The sequence below is a fragment of the Argiope bruennichi genome, chromosome 5 (assembly GCF_947563725.1).
Source record: "Argiope bruennichi chromosome 5, qqArgBrue1.1, whole genome shotgun sequence".
NCBI lineage: Eukaryota > Metazoa > Arthropoda > Arachnida > Araneae > Araneidae > Argiope > Argiope bruennichi.
In genome coordinates, this window is record NC_079155.1 from 5,546,403 (window position 1) to 5,563,126 (window position 16,724).

The 16,724-nt window shown below is 27.2% G+C and overlaps 1 protein-coding gene across 2 annotated transcripts in view; it reads right to left on the minus strand.

Annotated features, from left to right (window-relative positions):
• LOC129968568 (synaptic vesicle 2-related protein-like) overlaps positions 1–7,686 on the minus strand; it is a 35,962-nt gene extending 28,276 nt beyond the window's left edge. The window contains exons 1-3 of one of the 2 annotated variants that reach the window (XM_056082586.1): positions 7,603–7,686; positions 3,847–3,935; positions 2,281–2,379 (exon numbers count right to left, since the gene is read on the minus strand). In XM_056082586.1, the coding sequence (XP_055938561.1) occupies positions 2,281–2,379; positions 3,847–3,935; positions 7,603–7,681 (267 nt within the window). In that variant the 5' untranslated portion in view covers positions 7,682–7,686. Of the gene's footprint in view, positions 1–2,280; positions 2,380–3,846; positions 3,936–6,152; positions 6,275–7,602 lie in introns of those variants that run through there. The other variant, XM_056082587.1, reaches the window with a different exon arrangement.
• Positions 7,687–16,724: the final 9,038 nt, after the last annotated feature.

Here is a 16,724-nt window from a genome sequence, read left to right on the forward strand (position 1 = left end):
TTATCGAACATTTTCCTTCTTCCTATGAGAAAACATGTACTCTGCGCATGCTCGGTCGTGTGGATTCCCCAAACATTACTTATTTTTTTCTCTTTTGTTTAGTCATGCTTTTGTTTTATTTCTTTTATTATTCAAAAAAATGTATTCCCAGTGTCTGAATTTAGCTCACCCCGTCTAGGTTAATTTTCATTAACTAATTTTTCTACTTTCATATTCTTTTAACGTTATCTCCCTTTTTGGTTTTCATTTCAAATATAATATTTAAATTTTCCCCGCTTTCATTCGCTTCATCTGTTCACCATCCACTTGGCAAAATGCCAAATGTGGTTTCTCGCCAACGTTGGCTCGCTTTTACTCTTGTTTTGGTAGTTAATCTATACTTATAATAAAGCTCAATGTGTGTGTGTGTGTGTGTGTGTGTTGGCGCTCTACAGGCAAGGTCATTTGACATACAGCTATCAAATGCGGTACATGCATACCTTAGAGATCGGGAATGTGCACCTGGGGTCCCTTTTTTTGAAATTTTAATTAGAATTTTAATTATTAATTAAAAACTAACTTTCCCGCCAAAAAAATCTTCCATTTTCCCCACCGCCAACTTTTCCGCCAAAAAAAATCTTCCATTTTTCCCACCGCCAAATCAGTAAGAGTTCAGTTTTTTTTTCTTCTCCCAACAGAAATGAGGCTAGGGTTAACGTTTTTCGGCGGATTATTTCAAACGATTCTGTTTATTTTCTTAATGTTTTATGCATTTAAAATTAAACATTGTTAATGAATCCATGTTTCAGATTCATTCTGAAATACTTTTGAAATAAAATAACACAGAATAAAGGAAATTAAAAATTTCTAATCTGTATAGCGTTACCCCAACTGGCGTAGAAAAATTCACGCATTTGCGTTACCGTAATTGGCGAAGAAAATTCACGCATGCGCATTCTGTTCCGATTGTTGCCATGCCAACCATTATCAACGGACGATTTAAATTATTTTTAGGTTAGTTGCATGCTTTTGTAAGTAAATTGTATTTATTTTAGTTATATATTTTTTGTATATGCTTATAGTTTTAAGTGCATCGTTTTTTAAGTAGTTTTTTTAACCTGTTTTCAATGATTTAAATTATTTTTAGGTTAGTTGCATGCTTTTGTAATTAAATTGTATTTATGTTAGTTATATATATTTTTTGTATATGCTTATAGTTTTAAGTACATCGTTTTTTAAGTAGTTTTTTTAAACCTGTTTTCGACCGGTTATTTTAAACGATTCATTTTATTTTCTTAGTGCTTGATGCATTTAAAATTAAGCATTGTTAATGAATCGATCTGTTCATGATGAATCTGAGAAAATTTTGTTGACAAATTCTTGAGATAATACATAAATTAAGAAAGATATTCTTTAGTGCCCATAAAGTTAAAACGCTCAGTGACTCTATTATCAGTAATCATATTATTTAAAAAAATGCTTTGTTTCAGTAAAAAATATTATTATATTAATTGCAGATTAATCATTTACACTTTAATTTAATGTAAAGCATAAATTCTACGGGAGCTAACAGAAAATTAGAGAGATACAGATTACGTTATGACTGAAGGTCTTTATAATATTATGAGTGAATTGAAATTTGAAATTTTGAAATATTTTAATGAAGAAGCTATTAAAGTAGGAATTACATAAAATATTTAACTATTAAAATTTTAACGAGCATTAAGATTGGCGAACCGGCTGGTCGCCAAAGGCGGCTAGTTAAAAATAATTTAAAAACAGAATCCAAAATTCTCAATATACATTATTGTTGTATGCATTTTATTCTAAGAAGAAAATTATGATTGAAAACTGGACCGCGAATACTGAAAGGTAGAGAAACGCTGAAGTAAATGCATGTGATAAATTTAAATTCCCTTATAATTCAAAAGTTCTAATTATCTGTCAAAATTCTGAAACTGAAATAAATCCCTTTATATTGATTAACATCAAACTTTGGAAAATGGAAGGTTTCAAAGTATAGTTCTTATTAATTGCTATTGTGAGAAAGTAATTACAAATAAGCTGTCCACTCTCTGCATAAGCGTAGCTTTTATTAAGTTGAAATATCTATTAAAATTGTACCGTTTCCATTGCAATTCCAATCTATTCCTATTGTAATTTCGATTCGTTATAATTTCAAGCTGTACCATTTACAAGGCGTTTTGGAACCGTCCGCTTTGAAAATTGTGAAATATTCGCATAAAAACCACATTTTTAAAAAGCAATTTTCAAAAAAGATTTTTCAATGATTTTACTTACATATGTAAGTATAGCTGGATGCTCCCTCTTTAAAGTCCACTCACATGCTAGAAATTGGCTTAAAATTGATATGACAAAAACTTCACAGGAATCCGCAATCTGTAAATGGTTTTAATTGGTCAGTAGAAAGATCTCCGATAATATCCCATGTTTTTGTGAATAACTGTAAATATCTATTTTAATAAGTTTTGTATCTTATTTAGATGTATCATATTATTTTTCTTCAGCTCCTCAGCAATGAACTCATGCACTGTCATTTTGTATTTAATTTTAATATAAAGGAATTAACTTATTTATGTAAAAACTCTTGCATTTGAATTTCGACAGAATTCTGTTTCTTGTTCGAGGAACATATTAAAAGTTTTATTAATAACTTTATATTAAAACTTTTCCTTTTGTACTATTGTTTTATAATATATCATATTTGCGCCTTTTATATTTGCTTTCACATATGGTACAAGGTGGTGGCTTGATGGTACGGTCGAAGTTTCCGGGCCCCAAGGCTCCAGGTTCGAGGCTCGATTCCACCAATAAAAAACAAAACAAAAAACAACAACAACAAGAAAAAAAAAAAACGTTGTGTAAGCGGATTTGGTTCACGTTAAATCCATCGGGGCTAAATGTCTTCCTGCTGTTGAGGTGCTGAAGTTTGGAGAGGGAAGTGCGAGCTCAGGTGTCGTCCACATCATCTAATGCTGTTCAAAATTACGTGATTCGTTCCAAAAACTCTTTATGAAACGGGAAGTTAATATAACTAAACAAATACGCATGATGCAAATGCCGCTTCAAAAGATTTCTTCACACTTTGTATAGATTTCTATAACAGTAAAAGGTTTCTAATGAAGCAGTAGATCATTTCATCCCGTCTTCATCCTACATCACCTCATGAATTACGAATAGGTTATTCACAAGTGGTAAAAGACAAGAGGAGATAAGTTTCTTACGGACAGTCAAAATGGACCTCTGAATTTACCCTTTAATAGGCTTTGGAAGGGAAGGAAAATTTTGCGATTCGTCTTCTAAGCAATGGTGTCTTTGTGATCTCTTACATCCACATCATAATTAAGAGAAAAACAATACTCTATTATTATTGCATTTTCAGAGTCTCTAAAAGAAACTTTGAAGCAAAATATTCTTAAATTATTTTTTTACTCGTATTCTCTAAATTATAACTGTGAATGAGGATTTTATATTGCATATTATTAAAACGTAAATTTTTAATTGGATCACAAATACAGCAATAAAGTTCATACTGCTAAGTGTTATTTTTTTATTAAATTCTTTATGTTATATTTTTTAGATCATAATCGCATATACTGGTAATATGAGAAGCTAATCAGTTTTACTGCTATTCATTTATAGCTGCCAATCAAAATTTTTCGCTAATTAAAAATAACTAAACTTTAAAGACCAAAGATTAAAAGTAATACTGTCTTTCATCCTAAACTAATCTTTAAAATGTTTTAATTTCAATTTCAATGAAATTTAAACATTAACGAATTTTCATGTAGTTCCGCTTTATCTTTGAAAGGTTGAAATTCAGAAGGAATAAAAACAAGTAGTTACCCATCCTAAACCAGACAAGAAGAGTAACCTTATCTGAAATTTTCCGTAGCCAGCCTTATTGACAACATCATCCACAGTAAAAGTTACACCTGTTCACAATAAAAGAAATGAAATTTGAATTAATCAGTTTTAAGTTCAAAGAATTATAAAAAGAAGGAAAAAGTTTGCATTTGATTATTTTATACAATTTTAAAAAATTAATGTCCGTTTTGAAAATATAGAAATTATGACATGAACTTGGTAATGTTGATAATAAGATAATAAAATAAGATAATAACTATATATTTTATTTACTCATAAAAGATACGGATTATGAAATATTGAATGATATAAGCATCGGTAAATAACCTTTTTATGTCATTTTTCTGTAATAATAAGTTAAAACGATTGAAAAAGAATATCTTTGAATGAAAAATTTTATGAAACATTTGGTACATAAAGTTATTTATCTAAAATTCTTTTGATAAATGAACGAACTTTTAACTTTTAGATCGATTAAATATTGAGCACTAGAAGGCTCCAAAAATAAGAAAAAAAATCCACTTATGAGAAGCAATTTTGAATATTTATGGATTATTAAGTACAGCTGCTGATTGAACATATGATAAGAATAAGTCTTATCAGTGGCGTATTTAGGCGTTTTGATTCTCTTTCTTTATGACCCTCCACGCTTTAATAACGGTTCAATTTAATTTCACATTTCAATATATTTTGAAGTTAAAATGATAATTATCAATTTTTTATTTTAATGAAATAATTCACTATTTTTTCTTTATTTTATATATATATATATATATATATATATATATGAAAGAAAAAAAAATGATTAAAGAAATGAAATTTTTGGTGAATTTACCACATTTTTAACTAATGATTTCTTTATTTTCAAATAAAAAAATGCAATTATTATGATAGATTATAGGGAAATAATATATTTTAAACGAAATTTATATAATTACTAATATATTTATTAATAATTTTTAAACTTATATATATATATATATATATATATATATATATATATATATATATATATATATATATATATATATATATATATATATATATATATATATATATATATATATATATATATATATATAAGTAGCCAATCTAAAGTAAGAAAAAGTTTGAAAACGAAACTAAAATGAAAACGAAACAAAACAGTTTCGAAATCGCAACTAAAATTTATTACCTATTTAAACTAAAACCAAAAAGGAACTTCATAGTATTTAGAGAGCGCAATTGCAGCTACTTCTAAAACACAGATGAATTGATACTAAAGTATTAGAATCAAGTTAATAGGAAAAACAAAAATCAAATAAAAATTAAACCAAAAAAATTATTAAAAAAATATTAAAAAAAGAATCCGGATTCTTTTTTTAATATTTTTTTAATAATTTTTTTGGTTTAATTTTTATTTGATTTTTGTTTTTCCTATTAACTTGATTCTAATACTTTAGTATATATATATATATATATATATATATATATATATATATATATATATATATATATATATATATTAAACCTTAAAAATTATAATTTTATCCATTGAGTTGAATATAATAAACCAGATAGTTAATAAATTTGTAATTTTTGTAATTACAATATATTATAAATAACTAATTAATTATGCTTTAATTTATCTTATAGCCATTTGAAAAATCAATTGTAAATACATATTGCTATTATTTGTAAACTAGGGTATTATACATCTTTTGTTGCTTTATTTGCAGCCCACAAATTCTGGGTAGCCGCTGGTCTGTAATTTCTTACTGCTTTTGACCTTAAGTTAAAACTGACATCATCAAGTGGGAATATATGGAAATGTAGAAAAAGTGAACATCTGAATTTTTTTTGAAATAAATGAATGTCAAAATGGTGAATTTAAGAAATCCAGGTCTGTACATGACGGATTTCGAATATACAAACAATTGTGCTATATATATAAATTCAGTACAAACACGTGAATTAAAGTTTAGCGAAGGTCAACTTGTGTAGTTTGAATAACAAGACAACTGTGATAGAAAATACGTTGAGTTTTAACGCCAATGATTAAGGCTTAGTTATGACGAAAAATAATATTAAAAATTATTACCGAAAACCGGTTTAAAAGATTTAAGGAATTTGAAAGAAAGAATTCTGGAAAGGAAATTCGGAAATAAAATTATAATCTTTACGAGAAAGAAGAAGAAAATCAATTAATAGCATCAAAACTGCCGACAAAATATATGAAAACAAGAGGAAGGGAAGTAAATTGAATACAACGACAAAACCGAGGAACGAGAAATAGTAATACTTACTCATGGTGTTTTATCAAACTTCTTACCGATTTGGTATCGACGAGTATTGTACAGAGTCGTTTTCTAGAATGTGATTTTACGTATAATCTTACTCGTTACAAATGTTTCAAAAGAAATTCCTTTGAGGATTTTAATGCGACGAAACTCATATTTAAGTGTCGAGAAGGTGTTATCTTTTACGATTTTATGATTTATTACCTCAGAGTACCCCTATATCCTGTTATCACAGTAATGAAATCATTAAATTTGTGTCAAAGTATCTATGGCCGCGATTTGCCTTTCAAAGTACAGAGATGCTCCAAATATCTAATCTTTGAAATGGACGAGCATATAAAATGAAAATTTTTATTTTATGTAACTGGATTTCTTACTGTATCGATGTTTCTGAATTCTGCTCCTGAATATGGCAATTAAATAATGGGTGCCACTCTCTTCAATTAATTTTTCCCTGATTTCTTCATAGCAAAAAAATAACAATATTTTAGTCATACATAATATTTTAATAATTAATGGGTTTTTTTTCATATTGCACTAGGTGTTCCATTTTCTATTCTTTATAATTTTTGCTGTACATATTTTATTTTGTTGTATTTTAGATCGTATAATGAAAATAGAGTTTTATAATGAAAAGCTCATTTATAATCTAAATATCGTAAATAATTGCAACCAATATATGCCTGTTAACATCAAATTATTGTGATCATTACCTTCCGATGTATAAAATATTTTAGATATTGATGATTTTGTTAAAAAATGTAGCGAAACAAATCTAGAAGAAACAATTATCAAATAAATTTTATGACAAGTTTTTGGTTTTTTTGCTCTTGAACTAACCAAATATGTGTAAATGAAACAGAATTAATGTTGTTTTTAAACATTGCAAATTCTGAAGAAAATCGTACTTTTTTTTAAATAACTCGCTTTTTCTTCATAAAATACATTTGAAACCCTCAAAATTTTACATGTTTGTCTTATTTTATGATGATAAATTTCCCCCAAAACTCATTTTGAAATTTAAATAGCGACAATATTTTAAACGAGCACGTTATTCAGTATTTATATAATGTAATTCAAAAATATGAAATAAAAATAAATTTATATGGCCAATTATAAAAATATTTTTTTATTATAGCATTGAAGAGAAAGCGTAATACTGAGTACAATTATAATATCATCAACCTATGATTATATGATATCTAAGAATATACTTAAATATAAATTGCATTTATTCAACAATATAAAATAGAAAATTTTAAGCATTTAAAAAATTTTATGTAAGCATGCAAGACTACTTACTTATTTGCTGTATATAAATATGCTAATTTTTAATAATACGAAATTTTTTTTAATATTGTGAGTATTTAAATTATGGGCGGAATTTATACAAACTAATATTTATCATGATTTTACACTTATTTCTGTTATGTAAAGGAGAAAACTAAACTCTTACTTTCAGAATTCACCTTGTTCAAATCATAAAGATTAGTATAATATTCCGGAGAACATTCGGTTTCATTTTCAGACATCATTGCGACAAAGCATATTTTTGAAGCGATCACAAGTGTCATAACTGTGCGTTTTTAAACATACACCTACTACGCGATAGAGGATTGCATAATGTTTTCTGATCATTAAAAGCTATGCGCAAGGGTTTTTGAAAAGTGATCTTTTACAAATATGTTTTCTTATTTACTAAATAATATTTTTCTAAAAAGCTCTTCTTATATGATGGCAAGCGAAAGCATTTAAATGCATGTGTTTATTTGTAAAATGTTCAGCGTTTTTTTTGTTTCCTTTCTTTAGAGATAGAGTTCTATAGATCAATATATAATACGTTTGTTTCTTATTCTTTGCAAATTCCTGAAAGCCGGCAATTATTTATGCAGCCAGGTATTGTTATTCAAATGAAGTAACTTCGTCAATCTGCTCATAAAACGGTTCAAACAACTTATATCACCTGTTTTGAAAACGATGTAACTGTACAGATACATATATACTCAGCTGTGAAACGAAAAGTTTTACCTAATTCTCTTTCACGTAATAAATTTTGGAAGAAATGTCATAAATAACAGATTGAACGAACAGCTTCAAAATGTCGTGTTTGTTTTTCTTTTCGACATCCAAAAGCATTTGCAATGATGGTCGTTTTTTAAAACGCTTGCGCAAATGATTCATCTTGAATCGAACCATTACGCATAATGAATAAAATACGCATAATGAATAAAATGATGATTTTTCAATACATTCTTAATGTGCTTGTTGAAAATTGATTTTCTCAACTAGAAAGAAATAAATTTATTGAAAAGGATTACCATGTTACAATTAAGACTTTTTTTCTATGAAATACATTTATTATTATTATTTTAGGCATATATTTTATTTTACGGTTTCAGCAATTTTTTTAGAGATATGCTTGTGCTAGTAATAATTCGTTATACTAATTGAAGTAATTTATAACAGTTTTAATGATATTTTTATTTTAAATAATTATATATCTTAATAACACTCCATTGTCAGTATGGTTTGTTTCGTTGCTATTTTCTCAACATTGATTCTTTCGAGGTTCTTTTCAAACTTCTTAAGAAAAATATATGTATGAGGGCTGCGCAGTAAAGAACAATCATAATCTTTTAAAAGTGATTAAAATAATCAAGAAAAATTTAATTAGCATTATATGTATAATGAGACAAGTGAAAAATAGATGGCGCGTGTTATCAGATGTAACATCACTGCTATGGATTTGGCAGCTTGCCAAGTCCATGCGTCATTTCGCTTTCCGGAACATGGGAAAGAGATTAACAAAGCAACAAAACTTTAAAATTCTGCGTTTGCCTTTAAAAATCGCCATTTGAAGCCTATGTGATGCTATAGAAAGCTTATAAAAATTCTTTCTTTCCTACAGTTTAACGTTTAAAATGTTTGAAGAAAATAGACATTCGATTTCAAAGGAAGGTAGATTTGTTTCTCCGGTCACTGATTTAACGGAAGTAAGCACCACCTCAGCTGCTGTAAAAATGATTGAAGATAATTGAACCACATTTAAAAATATATCGAAAAGACTAAACACTTCATTGGGTGTCGCTTACATGTTGCTTGTAGAAAAACTGTATATGATACTTGTTTGTGCTTGTGTTCAAGAAATCTTGAAATCCACCTTCGTTATCTTCAAAAAAATATGCAAGACTTGTATTTCCTACCTTTCTTATATACCTGTTTTAGATCCTTGCGATGTTTTCTTTTCACAGGTTTGAAGAGAAACATCTATTGTAGGTTTTTTCACATTATCAGAAACAGTCATAAAAGTTGCTGAGGCGACTTTGGAGGGACATGTAAAAAACCAAATAGGATATAACAAAGTTTGGAAGATGTCGAGAATGTGTTCGTAACAATTTCTCAAAAATGCTAATTAGGATTTAAAAATCTCAATGTATGTGAAATTAAAACTTCCTCGACATACTCTGTTTCCTGTATTTTTTAAAAATTTAGTTTCTTAAAAAATATTATAACTGCTCTTTTAAAACAATTATTTTTTCTAATTTAATTGGTTTAGTTATAAAGATTTTTTTTGTAAATTATGACAATTAATAATCATCATTGTCCTTTTTCGCAGAAACATTTTTATTCAATTATTCTAATATATACTTGACAGACAAATTATTCTAATATACAACAGATAAATTTTCATTAATGTTATTTATTAGGCATTTCATTTTGAATGAATGGGTGAAAGTGCTTGCAATGATTCTCTCATGTGAATAAAATGGAATACAGTGAGTCTCATTCTGCTTATTTTCACCTCAACTGAAATTAGATGTGCCAGAAAGCTGGACTCGATGTAGAATTGTCATGTGAACCTTTTTTACTGTAATAAAAAAGATAATGTGTTGGATGATAATAAAAATAAATCTCATAAGCTTCCCAGTCATAAAGAAGGTGAACTTAACTGCTCCATAATAACATTAAGTTATACTTCTCAATTAATTTTAACTTGGAAGTACCAATATTTTCTAATATGGAGATAGTATAACAGAAAATTGCGGAGGAAGTCACTTAGTTGGAATTTGCGCATGGGCATTACGAAATGGTTTCAAATCTGCTGTTCTAATATTTACAAAATCAATATTCATATGTGCAGAAACTTGCAAGAATTTGGATAATCATTATTTATATTTTAATGGCTTTTTTATAGCTGAACATAGATAAATATGGGATAATTCGAAACAATTGCAAAAATTACAAATGACTATAGTTTCTTTGCATGCAACTATGGGATACAAGATTTTGAACATAATATAGAAACATAATTAAAATTATTATTTGAGATTGTAATAACTGTCTAATATATTATCTGTAAAAATTCCTTGCCACCAAGCATACTGAAACATGTTCGCATTCACTAATGCACATTCTTTAGATACGTAGATTTCTTCATGTGAATATCTAAATCTTCCGATGCTATTTTTTCGCATTTATTTAATTGTATGTCACAGCTTTGCGTGTCATGTAAACGAAGTATGGGTGCGGAATTAAGTTTCTAGAAGAGAAAAAGCCAACAGAGTTTTTTTAATATTGATAAAACAATTTATTTAGATACTATTAACAAAAATATAATTCTTAATGAATGACATACGCAATCGAGAATGATGCTTCACTCATTACGACTTTCCACATTGAATGAAAACTGCACAGTCTTTATATACGCATTTCTGTTCCTTCAGTCCTTTTTCATATGCCAGCACGAGTTGAAGGCGCACATAAAGAATGCTTCACATGATAATGAAGTGAAACACAACATGTTTGTTGTCTGTGTTGTCAAGAATAGTCAAAATGAGCAAGTAAAATAAAAAAAAGCTAAAATTTTAAGATAAATGTCAAAGCGTTTTATAATATAAAAAATCTCATATGCTTCTTTTCTAGAGTTTATATTTGGAATCAATTGTTTATTTATACTTTCTGTATAATGGAACCAGCAATACATTTTGTGACGACGCAGTTAATAATCTATTAATGAATTCTTGAATTTCAAGTAAATCTGTGAAAACATCAATTTCGTGGAGAATATTTATAACAAATATTTCACAGCATACTTTTAAATAGTTCAAATACATGATAAAATAATGTTACGCGTAAGATTTCTAAGACTGCGTGTCACTATCCTGTCCTACCACTGCCATAGTAGGGATGAAAAGGCGAAAAAGGAATATTAAAAATTCCCCCAAAACACTAACGAATAATCGAAATAAACAGATGAAAATGGAAGTTGAAACGAAAAGAAAAACAATATGTACATTAGCGGAATTATTAACATTTTCTGCATAACATATATCAACAAAAAATATTGAAAAAATTTTAGAGGCTGATAAAATGAACTTATTCTGAGCTAACATAATGCATCGATTCCAAACAATATCTTCTAGAATGGAGTCTTTTCATTTATATTGATGTGCGTATAAAGGTGCATATATCATGAAGATAAATAGGATTGTGTATGTTTTTGCCTTTGTTAGCATTCTATAAGCAGACTCCTAGGGTTGGAGCTAAGAAATTTGACTCGCTCATCCTTTTTAGGTAGATAATTTGTGCTTCAGATCTATTTTACTAGACTATCAATTACAATTTTAATTAATAAAGGTATAATCCAAATTTTTTCAATTTTTCTTATACATTTTGAATATTTATAGAGTTTTCGTCTTGATGCTAGGGATTTAATTTTGCCTTCAGGCGTTTTCATTAAAACCTTTAAGAATGTTTTTATGCGTATATATATATAATGAAATTCAAACAATCTTCATTATTATTACAAATACTTCATCCTTAAAGCTATTGCAAATAAATTGAAAAAAAAAATCTTCCAATTCGGAAAATAATTTTAAATTAATTGATATTTTTCTGGTTATTTTGATATTTTTGATTCCTATATTTGCTTTCAATTGTATTGGAAACCAGTCATTATGTTCCAAGTTCCATGATCGATTTTCAGTACTGTTAAATATGGAAGAAATTATTGAAATAAACAAATTGTAATTCCTTAAATAATTCACTGCTTTTTTATCTGTTTTTAGTTTTACTATTATTAAAATCATAATTAATGAAAAATAAATGAATATTTAATAACATAAAATTGGTATAAAATTAAACAGAAGTGAAGTGATATATTTAATGTATTTTAGAATTCACATTCTATATCAACTTTCCATTCTACATTTAAACTTCCCACTCTACACTGAAATGTCTTGAGAAAATCAGGACATTTTACTATGGAATTGAGTAATTAATTGTAGATTGTTCAAAATTCAGATTGATAAATTTCAAGAAAATGAAATTTTTCAGCATATTTTTGTTTCCTATTTATTGTGCTGCCATCTACCGAAATATTAACAAAACCTTTTAAACGTGGCGTTAATTTCTTATGTGGTAATTAATTTGGAAAAATTCTTCTCGCGTTTTAAAATTTTTGATATCAGGATTACAATTAATATTAAAAAATTATAAAAGAATAAACAAATTGAAGGAATTATATTCGAAGAGAATTAAAGTAATTTCAAATAATCTAGTATAAATTTCTTTGAATTAGAGTTTTTATATTGAAATGCATTCAAATTTTTGATATGTTTCATGGTGTAAAAATATTTTTTTTGGAGGCGAAATAGTTTTTCAGAAATTAAGAATGAAAATTTAGCTACAATTTCTTAAATAACATTCAAATTTATAAACATAAGACCAGTTATACTGTTGAAGTTAAAAAAATCAGTTGTTAAGGGTGTTTTAAAGGATTCAATCTTTTTTTTTTTTTTTTTTTTTTGAGACTGCTGATTTCAAAACTAATGGCTATTTTGCCGAATAAACTTTTTTTAATAATGCCTATTTGAACATTTCAATAATGTCTGTAGTTACTGATGTATACTGCAGCTTTTATAATTTTTTTGTTTGCTTATTTTATTTACATATTTGTTACTTAATCAGTGATTGTTCAAGTCAAATATTAACGAATACTTACTCTGGTTTTACACATGATGTCCGAGATATAATTTTGGTTCTGTGCGTAAATATAGGTGTTGTAAATATAGCGAAAATGTTTATGACAAAGAGAAAAAGACCAAAATGAAAATTTACAATTTGTTAATTCAGTAGTGTGAAAAGAATCTGTTAATCGTCTCGAAACTCTTATTCTTCGTTTTGTAAATATGACAGGTTGTAACAGTAATTAAAAAATAAATGCATGTACTCAGATTTGAAATCACTAAAACGATTTATGCTAAGGAGGCAGAATATTCCTAGACCAAATTTCACCTTATTATATTATGCTCCTTAGGCCAGGCATAGGGCTCTGAGTTTAATATAGATTTGTAGTTAACTTGTCAACACCGCATAATTCTTGGAATAAGAACTTATTAATATAATAAAATAAATTTACATATAATAACCAATATTTAGAGTAATTAGCGGCTAAATTTAAGATAAAAAAATGCCTAAAACCTTATTTCAGAAAGATGAAATTTAAACAAATATGGGAACGAAAGTTCTTCCATTCCATAGTGAAGAAAGAGTGTTTGTACATTGCAATAATATATTTCACCATTTCTTATCATATAAGAATAGAATATGAGAATTTAAATTTTTTATATGCAGCCTTACCAAAAATTTATAAGCGAGTTAATGCACCTAGATAATCATTTATCTTTCTCGCTAAATACTCATTCTGTAAAACTTAAAGGAAGAAAGGATTATTTGTCTTGTTGAAGATCTGCTAACAGAAACGTCATTGGTCTATTTATATTAATTCATATAGATAGAAAACTGATGTCAATTTCTTAAAGGGACAATATAATGGACTTAAGAATTTCCCTGTTTCATTTTCTTATGCGTTAGTATGTCAAAGGAAAATGACCTACAAAAGCACAGAGAGAGAGAGAGAGAGGAGAAACTAAAAAAAAGTGTAAGGACTTTTAAGAGAAATTCTGATTATAAATACAGCTAATATTATCAGAAAACTATTGGATGGTAGAAATGATATAATCCTACCTTCATCACATTGTGTTTGATAGCTTTTGTCTGATAAATCTGATAGCTAATTTAATTTTTTACTGAAAGAGAATTGATTCATACATTTTTTTAATTTCAAATATTTAATAAGAATTTACAAAGAGGTCAATTTAAATAACGAAACTTATAAATATTGAAATATTAAAAAAAATCAAAGTTTTGTAAGAAATATTTATTATAACCCTATTGTAAAACTACTGGCAATTGTGCAATTATATACAAAATATTCTAGTTCGAAATATGGAACAAAAACAACGGAGATGTACAAACTTAATAAATCCAACATCACTATTTTTAAGGAGGAAAATGCATTTTGAATATATTAGTTTGAATATATTAGTTATATATTAGTTATATTGCTTTGAAAAAGCAATATAACTAATATATAAATAATAAATTCCAGAACATTTTTGTGTATTCTAATTGTCATAAACAACCAATGAAATTTAGGTATATCAGTTGTAGTACTAATATCATTTAGCTTACGGCTGGTATAACAGTTGTACCAGATTTTTTTTTACTTTTCCTTACGGCGCGGTACAACAGTTGTACCAGTCACGAGTTTGAATTTCGTCCCCCACTTGAACTTTCCAGCTGAACCCTAATTGCCTCGTAAAATCGCTTCTCTTTTGTGTCGCATCCCGTAGGGTCAGGAGATTTCGTCCAGCAGTTGTTATTATCATTTGTTGGCGCTAATGAGTCTTGTGAACCCTGCTTTGGCAGCATTTTTTTAAAAGTGGAATGAGTTTGCATAATTTTATTTGGGGGAGTACTCATTGAAAACTTTCGTCTTTCCCCCTGTTTCTTAATTTTTTTAACTTTATAAATTCCTTAATATTTTAACTTAATATAATTTTGTAACTTTATAATAATTCTAAGTAAACCATATCTAATCTTACTTTTTAAAAATTAATTGTCTTAAATCTGGTGATTACCTACGTATTAGTAAATTTTTCTGCAGAAAAATAATTTTTCTTATAATGCAAGTATTTATTGTCTGCAAAATTGAGCATAGTTTTCAAAAATACTACACTACAATAAGTAATTGAAATTCTCGGCAAAAAAAAAAAAAAAAAAAAAAAAATCATTATAAATTGTAAGAATCGACAATAGAATAGGAAAACGTTACTAGTAATTATACTAAAAACCGTTCAAGCTAAGTTGGGAATAAAAATTATATTCGATTTCTATGGGAGCAATATAATATTATAAAATCATTTAAAGATGTTTTTAATTTACAAAACAGCAGATAATTGTTATCTGCGTGAAGAGATGTGAATACTTTTAAAAATAAGATATAAATAATTAGGATCTTTAATACATTATATATAAATCGTTACATTTTATTAAAATTGATGAGTTAAAATTATAAAAATAAAATAAAATTCACAATGATGTGTTCAAACGCTTCAGTAATGCTTGAGAAATTGATTTAATTTTAAATATAATTGAAAAATTTTTAAATTATTGTTTAATTTACTAAACTATTCAGCAGATATCGTATTTGCAATTTATTTATTATTGCAATTTCTCCTACAGAATTAGTGGAATAATTTTCAGGGAAAAAAATAAAATAAAACTGAGATTAAAAGCCTTCTGTAGGGTTCGGATGAGCCGAAACCACAAAAATTAGCAACCCGCTTTCTACGGAGGGGACAGATGACCCATTAACTCTACGGGTGGTTGAAATCGGAGAGGTTATTTTCAACAAACGCCTTTAAAAGGGTATCGGAACATTTCCGCTCGGTAAATCATTCCCTACCCCTGTTGCATCGTAGGTTTACTGGGATTTGGACCTTTGGCAAGAAAACTTGGCGCGGGTGACGGTTTTTAGTTTTCCATAGCTGCATTTCCGGTCGGGCTAATTGCTAATAATGGAATGGCGATAATTTTTGTAAAAATTTTATTTGATCTTTCATTTATGAGATCTTGTACATACATTTGTCTTATTCATATATCTTGCAATAAATGATAGTTAATTCTATTATTAATAGAAAAGTAAGACTGTTTTTATCAGAAAAATAAATAGCGGAATTAAATGCATTTAAAAAGAAGTAAGATATAAGAGAATCTATAGCTGTTTTATTTACTAATATTTGAACAATCTCATATTTCTGAATGAATTTTCTTCAAAATCGCTATTATCTTTACTCATAAAAGGGAAAAAATGTATGTGTATGTATATATATTACAATAGTTCACTTAGCAATTTTATGTTTTTTAATCTCAATAGTACTCATGTTTTATGTCATAAAGTAAAATTGTCTTAACATTTATTGAAATTAGATTCGGAATGGAAAAAAAATTTAGTAGAAAAAAAAATGTACATAAGTGGATTAATTTGAACATAGTATTCTGCCAATTATCTGCCAGTTTTATATTATAGATTTCAAGAATTCTTTTGCCTTTTTCTTTCAATGCATTAGTTTGGAAAAACCTACTTTTGTTTATTTCAACTCCCTTTTTTGTTAAATATTCTTTTAAAAAATATTTTAAATCATGTAAATTCTATTTACAAAATCAATTCTG